We start from the raw sequence: 18,762 nt of genomic DNA, 5'->3' as shown, positions 1-18,762 counted from the left end.
GGTGAGTGGCTGGGAGGGGAACTTGAAGGTGGTGGTGTTCCCATGTATACGCTACCAATTAATGAGCAAAATTAGGGCGCATGGTATTGGGGGCAAAGTACTAATTTGGATTGAAAGTTGGTTGGTTGACAGGAAACAAAGATGTTAGGAGATTACAGGGTGACTTGCTTACTATGATCTGCCTGTACTGCTCACAAACAAAGCTTTTCACTGTGCTTAGGTCCATGTGACAATAAATCAAATCAAATCAATCAATCAATGATTTCCAGATTCTCACCACTCTCTGGATGTAAAAGCTTTTCCTCACATCTCCTTGAAACATAGAAAAGTACAGCACAGAACAGGTTCTTCGGCCCACGATGTTGTGTCGAGGATTAATCTTAACGTAAAATAAAATAATCTAACCTATGCACCCCTCAATTCACTGCTGTCCATGTGCACGTCCAGCAGTCGCTTAAATGTCCCTAAACATTCTACCCTTTAGCTTAAATCTATCCCCCCAGTCATTGATCCCTCCCACAAAGGGACAAGTTTATTCTTCTCTGACTACAATTATATACATCTCAATCATGTCCCATCTCAACCTCTTCTGTTTGAAGGAAAGCAATCCCAGTCTATCCCATCTCTCGTTGTAACTGAGACTTCCCAACCTCATCCTAAAGGCGACACATGTACTGCATTGAAGGTGTCTCTGGCATGAAGCTGGAACCCTTCAGATAGTATGACAAGAGGATCACAAACTGAGCCACATTTGCCAGAGTAGATGAGAAGGAACCTTTCTCCTTGGTGGGGGGGATCAATGACCCGGGGGGCATAGATTTAAGGTAAAGGGCATCTGGATTCAAGGAAATGTTTTTCCAAGATGGTAGTGGGAATCATGGAGTGTCTGCCTGTAAGGAAGGTAGAGGCAGAAACTGCTTGATAACATGGAAGAAGTATTTAAGGAAGCACTCATGATGCAAAGGCATATCAGGCCAAGAAGATGAGATTAGAATAATCAGGTGGTTGTTTTTGACCAGTGCCAATTCAATGGGCTGATGGGCCTTTTTCCAGCCCTGGGGATCTCCACAACTCTGCTAAGTGTTGAATACAGTCACAAAAAAAGTCCTGTTACACTTTGTTAAAGAATTCACACAGAGGGCGTATGGAATGAGCTGCCAGAGGAAGTGATGGAGGCTGGTACAGTTACAGCATTTAAAAGGCATCTGGATGGGTACATGAATAGAAATGGTTTAGAGTGAAATGGGCCAAGTGCTGGCAAATGGGACTAGATTAGGTTAGGATATCTGGTCGGCACGGACGAGTTGGACTGAAGGATCTGTTTTCGTGCTGTACATCTCTATGACTAGAAGCAGCATCATTTTAGTTAAAAGAAAAAGCTAAATATGGCATTTTGCATCAAGAGGCAAACTGGGAGGTGAATCTCTCAGGCACCAATGCCAACCTTTGAAGTTGGCTCCTTCCCTGATTCCCTAATGCCTGTGAAAGGGAGAGGGTACAGTCGGAAGTGACAGTACTTCTGTTGAATAAAGGGAACTATGGAGCTATGAGGGAGGAGCTGGCCAAAGTTCAGTGGTGCAATACCTTAGCAGGGATGACCGTGGAGGAACAATGGCGGATATTTCTGTGTATAATGCAGAAGTTGCAGGATCAGTTCATTCCTAAAAGGAAGAAAGATCCCAGGAGGAGGCATGGGCGGCCGTGGCTGACGAGGGAAGTAAAGAAACATATAAAGTTAAAAGATAAAAAGTATAACATAGCAAAGATAAGTGGGAAAACTGAGGACTGGGAAGCTTTTAAAGAGCAACAGAGGATTACTAAGAAGGAAATACGCAGAGGAAAAATGAGGTACGAAGGTAAACTGGCCAATAATATAAAGGAGGATAGTAAAAGCTTTTTTAGGTATGTGCAAGGCAAAAAAATGGTTAGGACTAAAATTGAGCCCTTGAAGACAGAAACATGGAATATATTACGGGGAACAAAGAAATGGCAGAGGAATTAAATGGGTACTTCAGATCTGTGTTCACTGGGAAGACACAAGCAATCTCCCTGAGGTAACAGTGGCTGAAGGACCTGAACTTAAGGGAATTAATATTTGCCAGGATTTGGTGTTGGAGAGACTGTTAGGTCTGAAGGTTGATAAGTCTCCGGGGCCTGATGGTCTGCATCCCAGGGTACTGAAGGAGGTGGCTCGGGAAATCGTGGATGCGTTGGTGATTATTTTCCAGAGTTCGATAGATTCGGGGTCAGTTCCTGAGGATTGGAGGGTGGCTAATGTTGTACCACTTTTTAAGAAAGGTGGGAGAGAGAAAGCAGGAAATTATAGACCAGTTAGTCTGACCTCAGTGGTGGGAAAGATGCTGGAGTCTATTATAAAGGATGAAATTATGGCACATCTGGATAGTAGTAACAGGATAGGACAGAGTCAGCATGGATTTATGAAGGGGAAATCATGCTTGACTAATCTTCTTGAAATTTTTGAGGATGTAACTCTGAAGATGGACGAGGGAGATCCAGTGGATGTAGTGTACCTGGACTTTCAGAAAGCGTTTGGTAAAGTCCCACACAGGAGGTTAGTGAGTAACATTAGGGTGCATGGTATTGGGGGCAAAGGACTAGATTGGATTGAAAATTGGTTTGCTGATAGGAAACAAAGGGTAGTGATAAACGGCTCCATTTCGGAATGGCAGGCAGTGACCAGTGGGATACCGCAGAGATCTGTGCTGGGACCGCAGCTTTTTACAATATATGTTAATGATATAGAAGATGGTATCAGCAATAACATTAGCAAATTTGCTGATGATACAAAGCTGGGTGGCAGGGTGAAAGGTGATGAGGATGTTAGGAGATTACAGGGTGACCTGGACAAGTTAGGTGAGTGGGCAGATGCATGGCAGATGCAGTTTAATGTGGATAAATGTATGGTTATCCACTTTGGTGGCAAGAACAGGAAGGCAGATTGCTACCTCAATGGAATCAGTTTAGGTAAAGGGGCAGTACAGAGAGATCTGGGTGTTCTTGTACACCAGTCAATGAAGGCAAGCATGCAGGTACAGCAGGTATGAAGAAGGCTAATAGCATGCTGGCCTTCATAACAAGAGGGATTGAGTATAGAAGCAAAGAGGTGCTTCTGCAGCTGTACAGGGCCCTGGTGAGACCACACCTGGAGTACTGCATGCAATTCTGATCTCCAAATTTGAGGAAAGACATTCTGGCTATTGAGGGTGTGCAGCGTAGGTTCACGAGGTCAATTCCTGGAATGGCGGGATTACCTTACACTGAAAGACTGGAGCGACTGGGCTTGTATACCCTTGAGTTTAGAAGACTGAGAGGGGATCTGATTGAGACATATAAGATTATGAAAGGATTGGACACTCTGGCAGCAGGAAACATGTTTCCGCTGATGGGTGAGTGCCGAACCAGAGGACACAGCTTAAAAATACGGGGTAGACCATTTAGGACAGAGATGAGGAGAAACTTCTTCACCCAGAGAGTGGTGGCTGTGTGGAATGCTCTGCCCCAGAGGGCAGTGGAGGCCCAGTCTCTGGATTAATTTAAGAAAGAGTTGGATAGAGCTCTCAAAGATAGTGGAATCAAGGGTTATGGAGATAAGGCAGGAACAGGATACTGATTAGGAATGATCAGCCATGATCATGTTGAATGGCGGTGCAGGCTCGAAGTGTTGAATGGCCTACTCCTGCACCTATTGTCTACTGTCTATTGTCTAAAGGGACATAGGAACTGTGGCTGTGGTGGAGAAGGAGCGCTGCGGTGGGTTATTTTGTATATTTTGTAGCCAGGTTTCCCTTATAGGGAGAAGTAAGTCCCATGACAGCAATCCCACTGAGACTCTCGCCCACCTTCCCTCTCCAAGGATAGTCTTTGTGTAGCAAGGTCATCGTGAACTTGAAAGAGCTTGGGATTCTTGGGAGGGGGGAGACCGAAGGCAGAGTGAGCAATTGCCTAATTGTGGAAGCATGACCCTCAACTTCCTGTGGTTGTTAATAGATTACCTATACCTGTCCAGGCATGTTAGATTGTTGCTGCAAACCACAGCAAGTTAAGACAGACCATCCTGCAATCGTGGATTAAATCTGGTTATTTGTGAAGACTCAAGTAGAAGATAATGTTCATCATAAACGGAAAATATGTGGATAAAATCATGTTCAGCAGCACCCCTGCAAAGGCTATAACATTTCAGATTATCATACACTAACTTAGTTACAAAGCATCAGGCCGTATCTTTGTTTAACGAGAGGTTTACAATCTGTGATCTATCCACTGTAAACTCTCGGCATTGCCAAGAGTTCAATATCACAATTCAACAAGCTGAGACTTTTCTATAGCCCCACATGGATTTTTGTATTTGCCGATAAGTTATAACTTTCTGAAGTAGGAATTTAGGAAAGAAATCACAGATGATGCTGGAAATACTGAGTCCACCTGTTAGTGGGGAGGGAGAGAGAAAGAGAGAGAGAGAAAGAGAGAAAAGGTTATGTATCAGGTCAATGGCATTTAAGCAGAAAATGTTAGGGACATACCAGCTTTTAAGCAACTACAGAGGCAGAGGAAAAGGAATAGGAGGAACAAACAAGTGGAAAAGTCTTTGATACGGTGATCGAAGACAAATTGGGTGAATGTTGGCCTTTTCTGGTTTAGGAATTCCTGCATTCCAAAGGTTCTTGCAAACTGACCTGGGTCAACAGTGTGACTTTCTGATTTGGTTTGCTGGGAAGTCTAAACTATTGGTATGTATAGTTGATTAAAAACTGCACGAGTGGACTCTTGGCAGTTCTTCTCATATCATTGTTTTATACCTTGTCACACAAATGAAAGGTCATTAGCTTCAAATATGTTTCATTCTTAATTCTGAATAGTTGGTCACTTACATCACCTGTTGAGGTGATGTTGTCCCACATGGGTGCTTTGTTTGCTTGTCTAACAAGGGTCACTGCATTTCAAAATAACTTATTGCATGTTTACAATGATGGAGTCGGAATGGACCTGTTCTAACTATCAGGAAAAATTGAACCGGCTGGGCCTGTTTTTTATGAAAGGATATGATGAACTAATGGATTATAATAAGTGTTTGACAGAAAACATACTGAGAACTAGCTATCACTTGGCCTGGTTGAAGTAATAGTGTAGATACCCAGAGAAGGCAGTAGTATAGTGGTCATGTTACTGGGTTAGTAATAGAATGCCGGACTGATTCTCTGAGGCATGACTTCAAACAGCAGCTTATGGAATGTAGTTAATAAATCAGGATTATTTTATAAAGGAGTTAGGGAGTATCTTCCCAGGCTCAGTGTGGGATGAGCTATAGTGAGAGGAGTGGTAGAATCAGGGGGAGATGTTCAGCAAGGCCTATCTCAGCGTCAAGACTATCTCACCCCCACCTAGTTCACTTTTCTCGGATGGCGTAATGAGACTCTTGTTCAGCAGGGTCAGGTTCCCAGCTGACGTTCATCGTTGCTCATTGGAGCACCTCGTTTACAGATCAACTCAGCATGGACTGTGCTCTTATCAAACTTACCATCCAACCTAGTCAGTCAGTTAGGGGTGGACAAAAAAATGTGCTGGCCTAGTCAGTGACACCTACATCTCATAAAAGATGAAAGGGAGATATATCTTTAGGGAAATCTAGATAAAGAAATGCAAGGACAAAAGGTTAGCAGGAAATAATCATGGCGTTGGATTGTGAGGCATGAAAGGGAGCCTTGGGTGGATCATGAACATTGGAACAGCCATGTTTGGCTGAATGGTATGTATGTGTACTGTAATTTCTATGTCATTCTATGAACCGTTTCTGAAGATGCAAAGCTAGCTGCTATTCCAAAGCCAGCTCCCATTTATAGCAGGGAATCTCCTGAGGCATTGATGTACTCACTATGTGGAAAGATGTGGTGGAGCCCATCGTTTTAAATAGGCCTACGTTCAGTTTGACTTCATTTCCTGGGTGTCACATGGTTCGCACATACATGTGATTAGTCCACAATGCGGGATTACAGGCAAAAATCACACGGCAGTTCGGATGGTCAGTTCACATGCTGCTGGACTCACGTGCTTCCATTCTTTCTCCTCAGTGATGAATCAGCAGCAGATGACGCCAAATACAACTGTACCCCCTCCTGTTGTGCCCTCGCAGAATCCGCGGATGGCCATGATGAACCTATCCAGTGCTATGACGGTGCAGCAGAAGCATCAGCAGAAGATGCGTCTCCAGCAGATCCAGATGGAAAAAGAGAGGATTAAGCATCTGCAACAGGAGCTCATGAGACAGGTAACTCTTTCTGCCCAGGCTTCTTTCCCCCGGGATCTAATCTTTGATGTCTTTGCATGTAAACCAGCTTCCTGCAATGGCTTGGTAGCTAAGTGCATCAAATGGAATAAGCCCATAAGATGAAGGTGCAGATGTATACCATTCACCCCATCGAGTCTGCTCTGCAGTGAGATCCATGGCTGATCTGATAATCCTCAACTCCACCTTCCTGTCTCTGACTGGCTTAATGATTAAACATCTGTCTATCTCACTCTTGAATATACTGAATGATCCAACCTCTACAGCCCTCTGTAGTAAAGAATTCCACAGATTCACTATCTTCTAACAGAAAAAAATTCTCATCATCACTGTCTTAAAGAGGGAGTCTGAGATTATGCCCTCTTGTCCTAGACTCACTCACAAGAGGACATAATCTCTGCATATTTCAGCAGATCTGGCAGCATCTGTAAGGAGAGAAAAGAGCTGACGTTTCGAGTCTAACTCACCCTTTGACAAAAGGTCAGTTAGACTCGAAACGTCAGCTCTTTTCTCTCCTTCCAGATGCTGCCAGATCTGCTGAGATTTTCCAGCATTTTCTCTTTTGATTTCAGATTCCAGCATCCACAGTAATTTGCTTTTATCTCTGCATATCTAACTTGTTCAGCCCTCTAAGAATCTTGTATTTTTAGATATTGTTACCACTTATTGGTTCTAAACTCCAATGGGTACAGACCCACCCTACTCAACCTGTCCTTATAAGACAGTCCCTCCATACCTAGTATCAGACTAGTGAACCTTCTCTGGACTGTCTTCAATGCCAATATTTCTTTCTGTAGATAAGGAGCCCAAACTGTTCACAGGCTTCCAGCTGTGGGGTCTGAATAGTGCCTTGTATCATTTCAGCAAACCCTCCTGACTTTTATACTCTGTTTATTATTGAAATAAAGATCAACAGGCCATTTGCCTTTCCTATTCTCTGCTGAACATATATGCCAGCTCATTGAGACTTTTGCACAAGGACTCCCAAATCCCTCTGTGCTGGAGTTTCTGCAATCTTTCTGCACTTAACTAATATTCAGCTCACGTATTCTTCCTATCAAGGTGCATGACCTCATAGTTTCCCACATAATGTTCCATCCATCATGATTTTGCCCATTTGCTTAATCTGTCTGTATTCTTCTAGGGGATATTTGTGTCATTATTTGCCTTCGCATCTAGATAATCCCCAAACTTGGTTACCTTCCTTATCCAGTTTGTAAATATATATTGTAAATAATTGTGGCCACAACACTGATCCCTGTGAACTCCATTAATTACAGCTAGCCATTTCAAAATCATATCCCTTATCCCAATTCTTTGTCTTCTGTTAATTAGCTAATTGTTTATCCAATATGTTGTTACTACTTTGTTATTTATTAATATGCTACCTCCAACATTATGGGATCTTAGTTAACAGCCTAAAATGAGTTCCCTTATCATTTTGAAAAATCCAAACATTTCAGCTCTACTACTTCCCCTTTATCAAAGCCTTATTATTTCATCATCCTCATTCTCTAAGGGCCCTATATCGACTTTGGCTTCTGTCTAGTTCTCTGCCAGATGGACAGCCCAGATTTGATAGCCTGACTTTGTTCAGCTAGCTGATCCTAGTCAGGGAGGAATTTGGCTCCACCACAATCGATCTTAGCATCAGCAGGCTGGATGGTGGGAGATGGGACAATAATGAACTAACCTGGATTCCTGTTCCTGATTGGCATTAAGTGACAGGGGTTAAAGTATGCCCAAAAGTAGCAATTCTCTGGGCTTTCAAAGAGCTTTCTATGCATTGGGTTAGATCTTTGGCTCTCAATTGTTGCGTCTCACCAGCCATTCTGCCAAAACAAAACCATGAGTAAAGCAAACTGCCAATTATTGCAAGCACAGTATTTTTGTGCTTGTGTGCATTTTATCATGATGTGACCATTAATGGAAATTTTTAAGGACATTATACATTTCACTGATTTTGCTGAGAGTATGTTTTATTGTCGTAGCATTATCCCTGGAAGGTCACTGTCAGGAAAGATAGTGGTTGTTTGGGGAAACACATCTGAATATGGAGGTCATGAGGTGTGAAGGGGTCAGAAGCGAGGGCAGGTGCTAGCTCTCTTTGTGGACCTAATGAACTCGGATTCCAGATGGTTCCCCATGGGAGACTGATAAGCAAGGTTGGCTCTCATGGAATACAGGGAGAACTAACCATTTGGATACAGAACTGGCTCAAAGGTAGAAGACAGAGGGTGGTGATGGAGGGCTATTTTTCAGACTGGAGGCCTGTGACCAGTGGAGTGCCACAAGGATCGGTGCTGTGAACTCTATTTTTTGTCAGTTACATAAATGATTTGGATGCGAGCTTAAGAGGTACAGTTAGTAAGTTTGCAGATAATACCAAAATTGGAGGTATAGTGGACAGCAAAGAGGGTTACCTCAGGCTACAACAGGATCTGGACCAGATGGGCCAATGGGCTGAGAAGTGGCAGATGAAGTTTAATTCAGATAAATGTGAGGTGCTGCATTTTGGGAAAGCAAATCTTAGCAGGACTTATACACTTAATGATAAGGTCCTAGGGAGTGTTGCTAAACAAAGAGATCTTGGGGTGCAGGTTCATAGCACCTTGAACGTGGAGTCGCAGGTAGATAGGATAGTGAAGAAGGCGTTTGGAATGCTTTCCTTTATTGGTCAGAGTATTTAGTACAGGAGTTGGGAGGTCATGTTGCAGCTATACAGGACATTGGTTAGGCCACTGTTGGAATATTGCATGCAATTCTGGTTCCTTCCTATCGGAAAGATGTTGTGAAACTTGAAAGGGTTCAGAAAAAAGTTACAATGATGTTGCCAGGATTGGAGGATTTGAGCTACAGGGAGAGGCTGAACAGGCTGGGGCTGTTTTCCCTGGAGCATTGGAGGCTGAGGGGTGACCTTATAGAGGTTTATAAAATTATGAGTGGCATGGATAGGATAAATAGACAAACCTTTTTCCCTGGGGTTGGGGAGTCCAGAACTAGAGGGCATAGGTTTAGGGTGAGAGGGGAAAGATATAAAAGAGACCCAAGGGGCAACGTTTTCACGCAGAGGGTGGTACGTGTATGGAATGAGCTGCCAGAGGATGTGGTGGAGGTTGGTAAAATTGCAACATTTAAGAGGCATTTGGATGGGTATATGAATAGGAAGCGTTTGGAGAGATATGGGCCAGGTGCTGGCAGGTGGGAGTAGATTGGGTTGGAATAGCTGGTCGGCATGGATGAGTTGGACCGAAGGGTCTGTTTCCATGCTTTACATCTCTATGACTCTATGCCATCACTTCTGTGCATGGAACCTCAGATGTCCATACAGCACAATCATAGCATCTGTATGACGTGGAAGCAGGCCGTTCAGCCCAATATGTCCACACCGACCCTTAGAAGAGGATTCCACCCAGACCCACCCCCCTACTCTATCCCTGTAAGTCTGCCTTGCCCATGGCTAACCCACCTAGCCTACACATTCCTGAACACTATGGGCAATTTAGCATGGCCAATCCACCCTAACCTGCACATCCTAGGCAGTATGGGCAATTTAGCATGGCCAATTCACCTAACCTGCATATCCCGAGGCAGTATAGGCAATTTGTCATGGCCAATCCACCCTAACCTGCATATCTTTGGACCATGAGAACACCCAGAGGAAGCCCAAGCAGGCACGGTGAGAACGTGCAACTTTTACGCAGTGACCTGAGGGTGGAATCAAACTCAGGACCCTGGTGCTGTGAGGCAGGAGTGCTAACCACTGAGCTACCGTGCCATTCTAGAAGCAAAGCATAGAGCGAACGTAGGATTTAAGAGTCTTAGTTGGTGGCAGGACAGGAAAGTAAACCTTGGGCCATTCCCAGAGCTTAACTTGTGAGGTGATGGGAGGGAGTGAATATCTCCCCAATGTTAACATGTCTGTTGATCTGCCCCCTTTGTATCTTCCACTCTCACATTGAAGGAGGGAAAGATTTCACCCAAAGTGAGCAACTACTTTGTTATTTAATCAAACACCTACAACCATTAAGAGCTTGCTTAATTGAAATCAGTGAGATCTGTACTTGGTGATGGGTAGTGGTGGAGGCTGGTACAATTGCAACATTTAAAAGGCACCTGGATGGGTATATGAATCGGAAGGGTTTGGAAGGATATGGGCCAGGTGCTGGCAGGTGGGACTACGATTGGTTTGGGATATCTGGTCAGCATGGACGATTTGGACCGAAGAGTTTGTTTCCGTGCTGTACATGTCTATGACTCTATTAACTCTATGACTGGTAAAGGGATAGGGAACATCATACAAAATTAGAAACTCTGTGATTAAAAATGTTTGGTGGCACTGTAAGGTTTTGGGATGTTTATGTATGAACGTGTGATTGTCTGTTTCAAGGTAATTAGTCTTTGGTCTTTTTAAGCTGTCTGATTGAGACATCTGCAAGTGTCAAGCATGGCTTGTTCCTATGTAAAGGAGCATTTTATTTTCTCCAGGGAAAGCACTTGGTTTCAGCCTTTGTATTTCTTTCAGGAGAAGGCACTGTACAATCAGATTCCCAGTCAGATTCCCATTGAATCGGATAACATCTCCACAGCCCAGAATGCAGTCTCTACACCGACAATGACACAGGAGATGCATGCCATCACAAACAATGGCTCTGACCCCTTCCTCAGCAGGCAAGTTTTCTTTAATTCACATGACAGGAATGCTAGAATTAGCTGAGACTTAGCTTGCTTTTATACCAGAGACTTTGATCTAGTACCATGTTAATAACAGACATCCTTTTCTCCTTTGCCTCCCCATTACCATCATGGCCATTCCTTGCTGGTTTTCACACACAGTGGACCGTATCACTCACGGCAGGCAAGTGCAGACAGCGGCTTGGGATTAGGAAGGACACCTGAAGACTTTCTGGGTCATGTCGAGGAAATGGATACAGGTGAATTCAGGCTCATTGTCTTTCTTTCTTATTTAATACTGAACTTTATGAATGTATGTAAGATTGACACCACTGAGTTTTAATCATGTAATTGGTGTAAGGTTTGGTGTAAAGTGCACGTTTAGAAATTCCCATCAAGTTTCAATCTAACATTGCTTGGAGTGTTAGACTCAAACATTCTGGGAATTTCTAAATGTGTACTTTACACCACTTAAGCAATTAAGATTCAGCTGTGTAAATGTAAGCTAAAAGAGAAATTACTCTAACATAGGCTGAATATCTCTTTTTGCGATGTTTAGATTGTATTTGGCATGGCAGGTACGTATAAATCCAAAGCTTGCACCAGGAATTCTTATCATTTTAATGACTTACCTCATTAAAATTCCATACAATGGGAAATAATGTGTCCCGTTGGAGATCTACACAATGGAAGTGTATGCTTAAGTAAGTTAGACTTTGCTCATTCTTGACTGTGGAAGTGACTGGGGAGTAGTCTGATTATTGGATGTACTGATCTACAGAACTTTCAGTTTGGGGAAATCACTTATCAACTGGATCATTGGACAAGCTAGAGGTTTGAAAGAAGAAAATCTTTTTCGCCAGCCTCAGGATTTCTCAACATGCCTTACAATCAATCCCTGGAATTCCCTGCCCAATGAAGCAGCTGAGGCTACCCCATTGAAAGTTTGTAAGGAAAAGATAGATAGATTTGTGAAGAGTACAGGAATTAAGGGTTATGGTGAGCGGGCGGCTAAGTGGAACTGAGTCCATGAAAAAATCAGCCATGATCTTATTGAATGGCGGAGCAGGCTCGAGGGGGCTAATGGCCTACTCCTGCTCCTGTTTCTTATGTTCTAATGTCATGTAGGCCCAGGTCTTTAGTTGATGTTTGCTATTTCTTAAGGTGGACCTGTTTGGGTTTTCATGGTTAAGCCACTGTTTGAAGTGTTAAATTTTGAAGGAGCTCCATCTAAGCCCTATGCTTTGTCCGCAGGAGACATGGGGCAGACCGCTATGACTGCAAATCAGCCCAGTCGCTTCCCTGACTTCCTGGACTCCCTGCCTGGAACCAACGTGGACCTCGGGACCCTGGAAGGCGAGGACCTGATGCCAAGCCTGCAGGAGCCCTTCGGATCAGACATCTTGCCTGACGTGGAGTCTAGCCTCAACCCTAAAGAGACTTTCCTCACTTGGTTGTAAGCACTCAAGGAAGAAGCAAGGAAAGAAAGAAAACAAAAATAAAAATCGAGACAAAAGTTACTTTTTCTGCTTGAATCAGAGGCAGATTGCCTCAAGTAGCGCTTTTTTGTTTGCCTGATGACTCTTATGCTCCCCCGACACCCCAAAGTGGTATATACTTGTCATTTAAGTAATGAAAAGGTGGCTAGCAATACTTTATATGAACTATATTCTTGAACTATTTCAATTTCTTTGACCTTCCATGTAATCATGGGGTTAGCCTCTAGTAGAAGATCAAAGATTTCACTGCTTATCCTATTTTGCATGGCAAATTGGATGATTTCTTTGTCCAATATTATTAATATTATATTCTTAGCAGCCAAAAGGAAGATGATAATGAACCAAAGAGACTGGCCATTCGTGTTTATTTGTGTGTGTAATAGCACATGACTGGAGTCTGTTTGGTTCAAATGATAAAAAAAAACACATTGGGGAAGGTGGGGCTGAGGGGGTTGTTAATCAAATAGTTGTGGTGACATTTTATCAGAAAAATGGAGTGATACCAAACACTTACCAGCTATTTAACACAAACAGAGCTTTAAAATGTGTTTGTACTGTTCTATATCAAAAAGAAAAATGTACAAAGAACGTCCAGGTTTGGAGTTTTGTCACCGTGACAATGATTCGTTGCCATTTGCACATAGGGGCACCATTGTACTCTTAGCGGTTCGAGCTGCAGTTCTGTATTACTCGATTACATGCTATTAATTCATTTTCATGGCCTAGGTGCCCACATTGGCAGTGATGGCGGATGCAGGTTTGCCACATTCCCATGGCATTCCTTTCTCTGCTAAATTTAACAGAATTGCTAAACCATTTAAAGCAAACAGTTTTTAGTGACTCTGTCCAAATAGTGGAGAGGGGAACATGTTATGAGTCCCTGAATATCATCACAGCTGTTAGCTTCTAAACTCATATCTTTCAAAGGCTTCGAGATTATAACGTAGATAAATATAACTGTATACCCTTATAGTTTGATATGTTACAATGTTATGTTCTGTAAAAATAGATTTTGCAAACAAAAAAAACTACCACATTTTTATCGAGTGGCTACTTTAGTTCTTCTTTTCTAAAAAAAAACTTTTTTTTTAATTATTATCATATTGAAACTTGGATTTTAGATTTTTATCATGTCAAGTACTCAAATTGTTATACTTTAAAAAGAAAGGGACAACCTCCTTTCTTTTCTGTTGGTAATCAGGTGAGAATTTGGGAGCAATGAAAGTGGAAAGGTTGTAATGAATTGGACTGGGTGGAGTTCAGGGTGGAATGAGTTGCCTTGTGCAAGGTAGGAGTGGACAGGGAATGATGCAATGCTGAAGATCCATAGAAGAATGCCCTTATTGCAATGTAAGGCTGGATGTGCAGGATAAAGGAAGCTGCACCGTCCCATTTGAGTCCCAAAAGATTACTCTTTTCCCACAGGTGCACCATAAGCAATTTATAGAGGCAGTTAGGAGAGGCATGCTGATCCGAAGGTAATCGAAATTTCAGCAAACGTTAACCAATTATTTAAATGTCAAAAAAGGTGAGGTTAGACCCCATAGTGCAGCCTGCGCTCCATAAGTGTGCCAAGTGACAGTGCTGGATGGATGGAGCGATTTGAAATGTCTGTTACCATTTTGTTGGCTGCTCTTTGTCTGGATTCAGAAGAGGGTTCCAGCATTCAGATTCAGTGCCAGCTTTGGGTCTGGAGTTTAACAGGCACCATTGTAACCGCTCGCCTCTGTCCCCCCAACCCCACCCAGCCCCCTCCCCACCAACCCCACCCATCCCTTCATTCAGACAAGCAAAACATATTGATGAGCAGTTTCAGAAAGGCTCTCAAAATGGGAAAAGTGAAACAGATGCTGGCATGAAATCAGACGGAGAGAGCCGATGAGCTTGATTTTCCCCCAGTAGCCTCTATACTTTATTCCTGTGTGCCTGTCTCCCCAGAACAGCCAGCACTCTATGAATAAACGAGATAGTTAAGCATAAAATGTTCACTGATGTGAAAAGGGGCATCAGGTGACTGAATGCTTGACCCTGCTGAAGTATCATTGCTTGCACTTGCCAATTGCTGAGGATTCTCTTGTTTTGATTTTGTGTGTTTTTGGATGGTGGGGAGGATGTTGTGAATGAGGAGCCCTTTATTGTAGTAAAGGCTTTGAGTCATAGAGCAAGCAGAAGGAGCAGTGGCTATTCATAAGAGTAACACTGATGGTGAGAAGTGTACTCTGGACAGTCATTCCATTCTACCTGAAGGAGGACAGATAGTGGTGCATGGCCTGAAAGGGTGTAAAAATAATGCGGAATAAGCAAACTCTCCTCATTTTCTTTAGTATAATTTTAATTTATCAACATCAGAGTTGGGGAGCCCTCTCCTTGTAGAATTGGCACTGGTCTGATTTTGTTTATTTGAAGAGCTCGGAATCTTAATGTGAGTTGAATGAAATGCACTTTTAGACCTTATTATCTGAGCAGTTTCCATTTTGGTCAGAATTCATGCGAAACCCACTGACTATTTTCTGGCACCTTCACCAAGCTCTTTGCTCATGCTACAGTGATATCATCGTACATTCAGACATGGGCTGTGAAGAGGATCTTTGTCACAGTTTCTCGGAATCTGAGCCACTGAGGGAGTGGTGTCACTTGAGATAGCCCTTACCTTCAAAATCTGCCTTGACCTCCTGTCTGGCAGTGATTGGCCAGAAGGAGTTGGCATTTATCCAAAGGGTTTTTCTGCGGTGACCATGACTTCACACCTAGTCTAGCGAATGGAGTGCGTTATTTATCACAGACGTTAGTGTACAGACAAAATCATTCTGTCGTCTATATGGGGAACGAGGAACGACATGGAGGGGTAGATTTGGAAAATAGGAATGCACAAGGGAACAGATAAGAAAGCTGGAAAAATAACAGCATTTTAAATATTGGAGGACCCTGCAGAGGAAGTACAGCTTGAATACCACTCAGGCAAGATTTCTTGCATTTAGGTGTTCGTGTCTGTGTTAACCTCTTCAGCTTTATGGAATAATTAGTTAAAATGTGTTATTTCTAGTACAGTATGAACCTTTTCATAGATAGCTCAATCTATTCATACAGTGTGAAAGTGTATCATGTATGTGTCCTTATGTTTTGAATTTGGGTTATTTTGTACTGAAATGTATTGAGCATTGCATTATAGCAGGGTAAGCATACGGATTGTATGCAAACAGTTCAGTTCCGGTTTAAATCCTTGAAGTCTTGTACAACAAGCTTTTAAAAAAATAAATATAATTGGATTTTAACTTTTATGATTGTCTTGTTTTTGTTTTATCTGCGCTGGGTGAAAATCTTTCTTTCATGGCCAGGATTTTGTCCTATTGACACTTCCTCTAACTCTACTCCTGTCTCAGCCTCTGTGCCAGCATTTTCTGTCTGTGCTGAGTCATAGAGTCATACAGCAGGAAACAGATCCTTTGGTCCCACCAATCCATGCTAACCATAAACACAAACTAAACTACTCCCACCTGCCTCCTCCCGCCCCATATCCCTCCAAACATTTCTTATTCATGCACTTCTCCAAATGTCTTTTAAATGTTGTAACTATACCTACATCCACTTCTTCCTCAGGAAGTTCATTCCACATACAAACCACCCTCTGTGTAAAAAAAAATTGCCCCTTGTGTATTTTTTAAAATCTCTCTCGTCTTACCTTAAAAGTGATGGAGGCTGGTACAATTAAGACACTTAAAAAGCATCTGGATTGGTATATGAATAGGAACAAACAAAGAGGGATATGGGCCAATTGCTGGCATATGGGACTAGATTAATTTGGGATATATGGATGAGTGGGACCAAAGGGTCTGTTTCCATGCTGTATATCTCTATGAGTCTATTAACTCTATTTCCCTTATTATTCTGTAAACTTCTATAAGGTCACCCCTCAACCTCCTATGCTCCAGTGAAAAAAGTCCCAGCCTCTCCAGCCTTTCTTTATAACTCAAACCTTCCATACCTGGCAATATCCTGGTAAACCTCTTCTGAGCCCTCTCCAGTTTAATAAACTTGTTATAACTGGGTGACCAGAACTGGATGCAGTACTCCAGAAGAGGCGTCACCAATGTCCTGTACAACCTCAATATGACTTCCAACTCCTAAAATTGTGAGGTAGAGTCTAACTGTAGAGATTTGAGCACAAAATTAATTACAAAGTGAATGCTGCATTGTCAGATGTGCCTCCTTTAAGATGAAATGTCAAATTGACGCCCATTCCCCTTTCTGCTGAATGTAAAGTATTCAATGACACTATTTTTAAGAATGACAAGGGAGTCCTGATCAATATTTTTCCCTGGCTAAGGGGGTCCAAAACTAGAGGGCATAGGTCTAAGGTGAGAGAGGAATAATTTAAAAGGGACCTAAGGGTCAATGCTTTCACGCAGAGGGCAGTATGTGTATGGAATGAGCTGCCAGAAGAAGTGGTGGAGGCTGGTACAATCACAACATTTAAAAGGCATCTGGATGGGTACATGAATAGGAAGGGTTTGGAGGGATATGGGCCGGGTGCTGGCAAATGGGACTAGATCAGGTTAGGATATCTGGTCAGCATGGACAGGTTGCTAGTCAATCCACTAGCACCTACATCAGGTTATTCGATGTCTGCTGTCGGAGTGTATTGAGTGGAAATTGGCTTTTGTGTTTCTTATATTGCAACTATATTATAAAACAGTCTCCTTGTTTATGAAGAATCATAGGATACTCTGAGGCCATGAAAGGTGCTACAAAAATGCACGTCTTTCATTTCCTTTGAACATCAGCTTCTTGGATGTGTGTACACTCTCTCAGGTCCAGCTCCAGTGACAGAGACTGTAGTCATCATCATGGCGTCATCATCTTCTTTCAATGCAATCTACTGTGCGGCTTCCTCCTCGTCAAAAGGTATGTCACGAGAGGAAAAAATATCTCTCTGAGCAAACCTTGTTTGAAACATTTGTAAGTGGCGGTGTTGCAATTGCATCTAGTGTCCATTTCTAGTTGGTACAAAGTACTGGAGCCTAAAGAGGTATGGGAGAGACTTGGGCTATGCTTGAGGATATTTGGGGAGGAGGGTATTGGAGCAGATAGAGGACCAAGAACTGCAAGTCACACAAAGATCCTACTTTCCTCATTTGTGCCCTTGGCTTGATTGAGAGGTTGGAAAAGCTAAACAAGGAAGCGTTAGGACAGAGGGCAGAGAGCCTTGCAGGGTATGATGCAATCATGAAGTGGGGGGAGATCAGGCGGTTAAGGTGGAGAGTTAGATTGTAGGTGGACTGAGGTTAAAGAGCAGTTGAGGGGATCTCAGATCTGGTGGGAGATCACAGAGCTGAAGATCCCTCTCTGACAAGGGTTTGGATTGTGCATTTGAAGAGATTGAGGTGCTGAGGAATGCTTTTTAAGAAAGGTGGGGGAGGATTTGCTGACTGCATGGAAGTAGGTTTTGGGGTCCCAGTGGAAAGGTTTTCCTACTCCTCCGGGCCAACAAGGATGCTAGAAAGTAGTTTCCAATCAACCTGTTCAGAGCAGCTCTAGAGCAGCTGGGACTTGAACCCAAGCCTCGTGACCCAGAGATATGGAAACTACCACTGCAGACAGTGCTGGATCCACACAATCCTGACTCCCTGCAGCTGTGTTGGGGTTTTCTGAGCCCTGAGAAATCCAGTCAGAGAATCCCTACAGGACTGAAAGAGGCCATTTGGCCCATTGAGTCAGTACTGACCCTTCAAAGAAGGGTGCCATTCTATCCCTGTGTTTACCATGGCTAATCTACCAAACCTGCACATCTCTGGACATTACCAGGCAATTTTAGCATGGCCAATCCATCTAACATACACATCTTTGGACTATGGGAGGAAACCAGAGTACCCGAAGGAAACCCACACAGACACGGGGAGAATGTGCGCACTACACACAGACACTTAGAGACATATTAGATAATCAGAGGATTAGATAGTGTGGAAAGGGAGAGCCTTTTTCCAAGTATGGTGACGGCGTGCACGAGGGGGCATAGCTTTAAACTGAGGGGTGATAGATATAGGACAGGTGTCAAAGGTAGTTTCTTTACTCAGAGAGTAGTAAGGGTATGGAATGCTTTGCCTGCAATGGTAGTAGATTCACCAACTTTAAGTACATTTAAGTCGTCATTGGACAAGCATATGCACGTATATGGAATAATATAGGTTAGATGGGCTTCAGATTGGTATGACAGGTCAGCGCAACATCGAGGGCCGAAGGGCCTGTACTGCACTGTAATGTTCTATGTTCTATGAGGAGAATCTGCAAACA

General features: G+C 43.0%; 1 protein-coding gene across 2 annotated transcripts in view; it reads left to right on the top strand.

The window, feature by feature from the left end:
• Nucleotides 1-15,750, top strand: part of LOC122555664 (WW domain-containing transcription regulator protein 1-like) — a 163,261-nt gene extending 147,511 nt beyond the window's left edge. For both annotated transcript variants that reach the window (XM_087993330.1, XM_087993331.1), the window contains 4 exons: nucleotides 6,087-6,283; nucleotides 10,827-10,972; nucleotides 11,138-11,235; nucleotides 12,230-15,750. In XM_087993330.1, the coding sequence (XP_087849456.1) occupies nucleotides 6,087-6,283; nucleotides 10,827-10,972; nucleotides 11,138-11,235; nucleotides 12,230-12,435 (647 nt within the window). In that variant the 3' untranslated portion in view covers nucleotides 12,436-15,750. The remainder of the gene's footprint in view (nucleotides 1-6,086; nucleotides 6,284-10,826; nucleotides 10,973-11,137; nucleotides 11,236-12,229) is intronic.
• Nucleotides 15,751-18,762: the final 3,012 nt, after the last annotated feature.

The sequence above is a fragment of the Chiloscyllium plagiosum genome, unplaced genomic scaffold, assembly GCF_037043375.1.
Source record: "Chiloscyllium plagiosum isolate Xiang-an unplaced genomic scaffold, Cpla_swu_hap1 HiC_scaffold_13, whole genome shotgun sequence".
NCBI lineage: Eukaryota > Metazoa > Chordata > Chondrichthyes > Orectolobiformes > Hemiscylliidae > Chiloscyllium > Chiloscyllium plagiosum.
The sequence above is the reverse complement of the archived record's forward strand: the minus strand, read 5'-3'. Positions and strand labels throughout refer to the sequence as shown.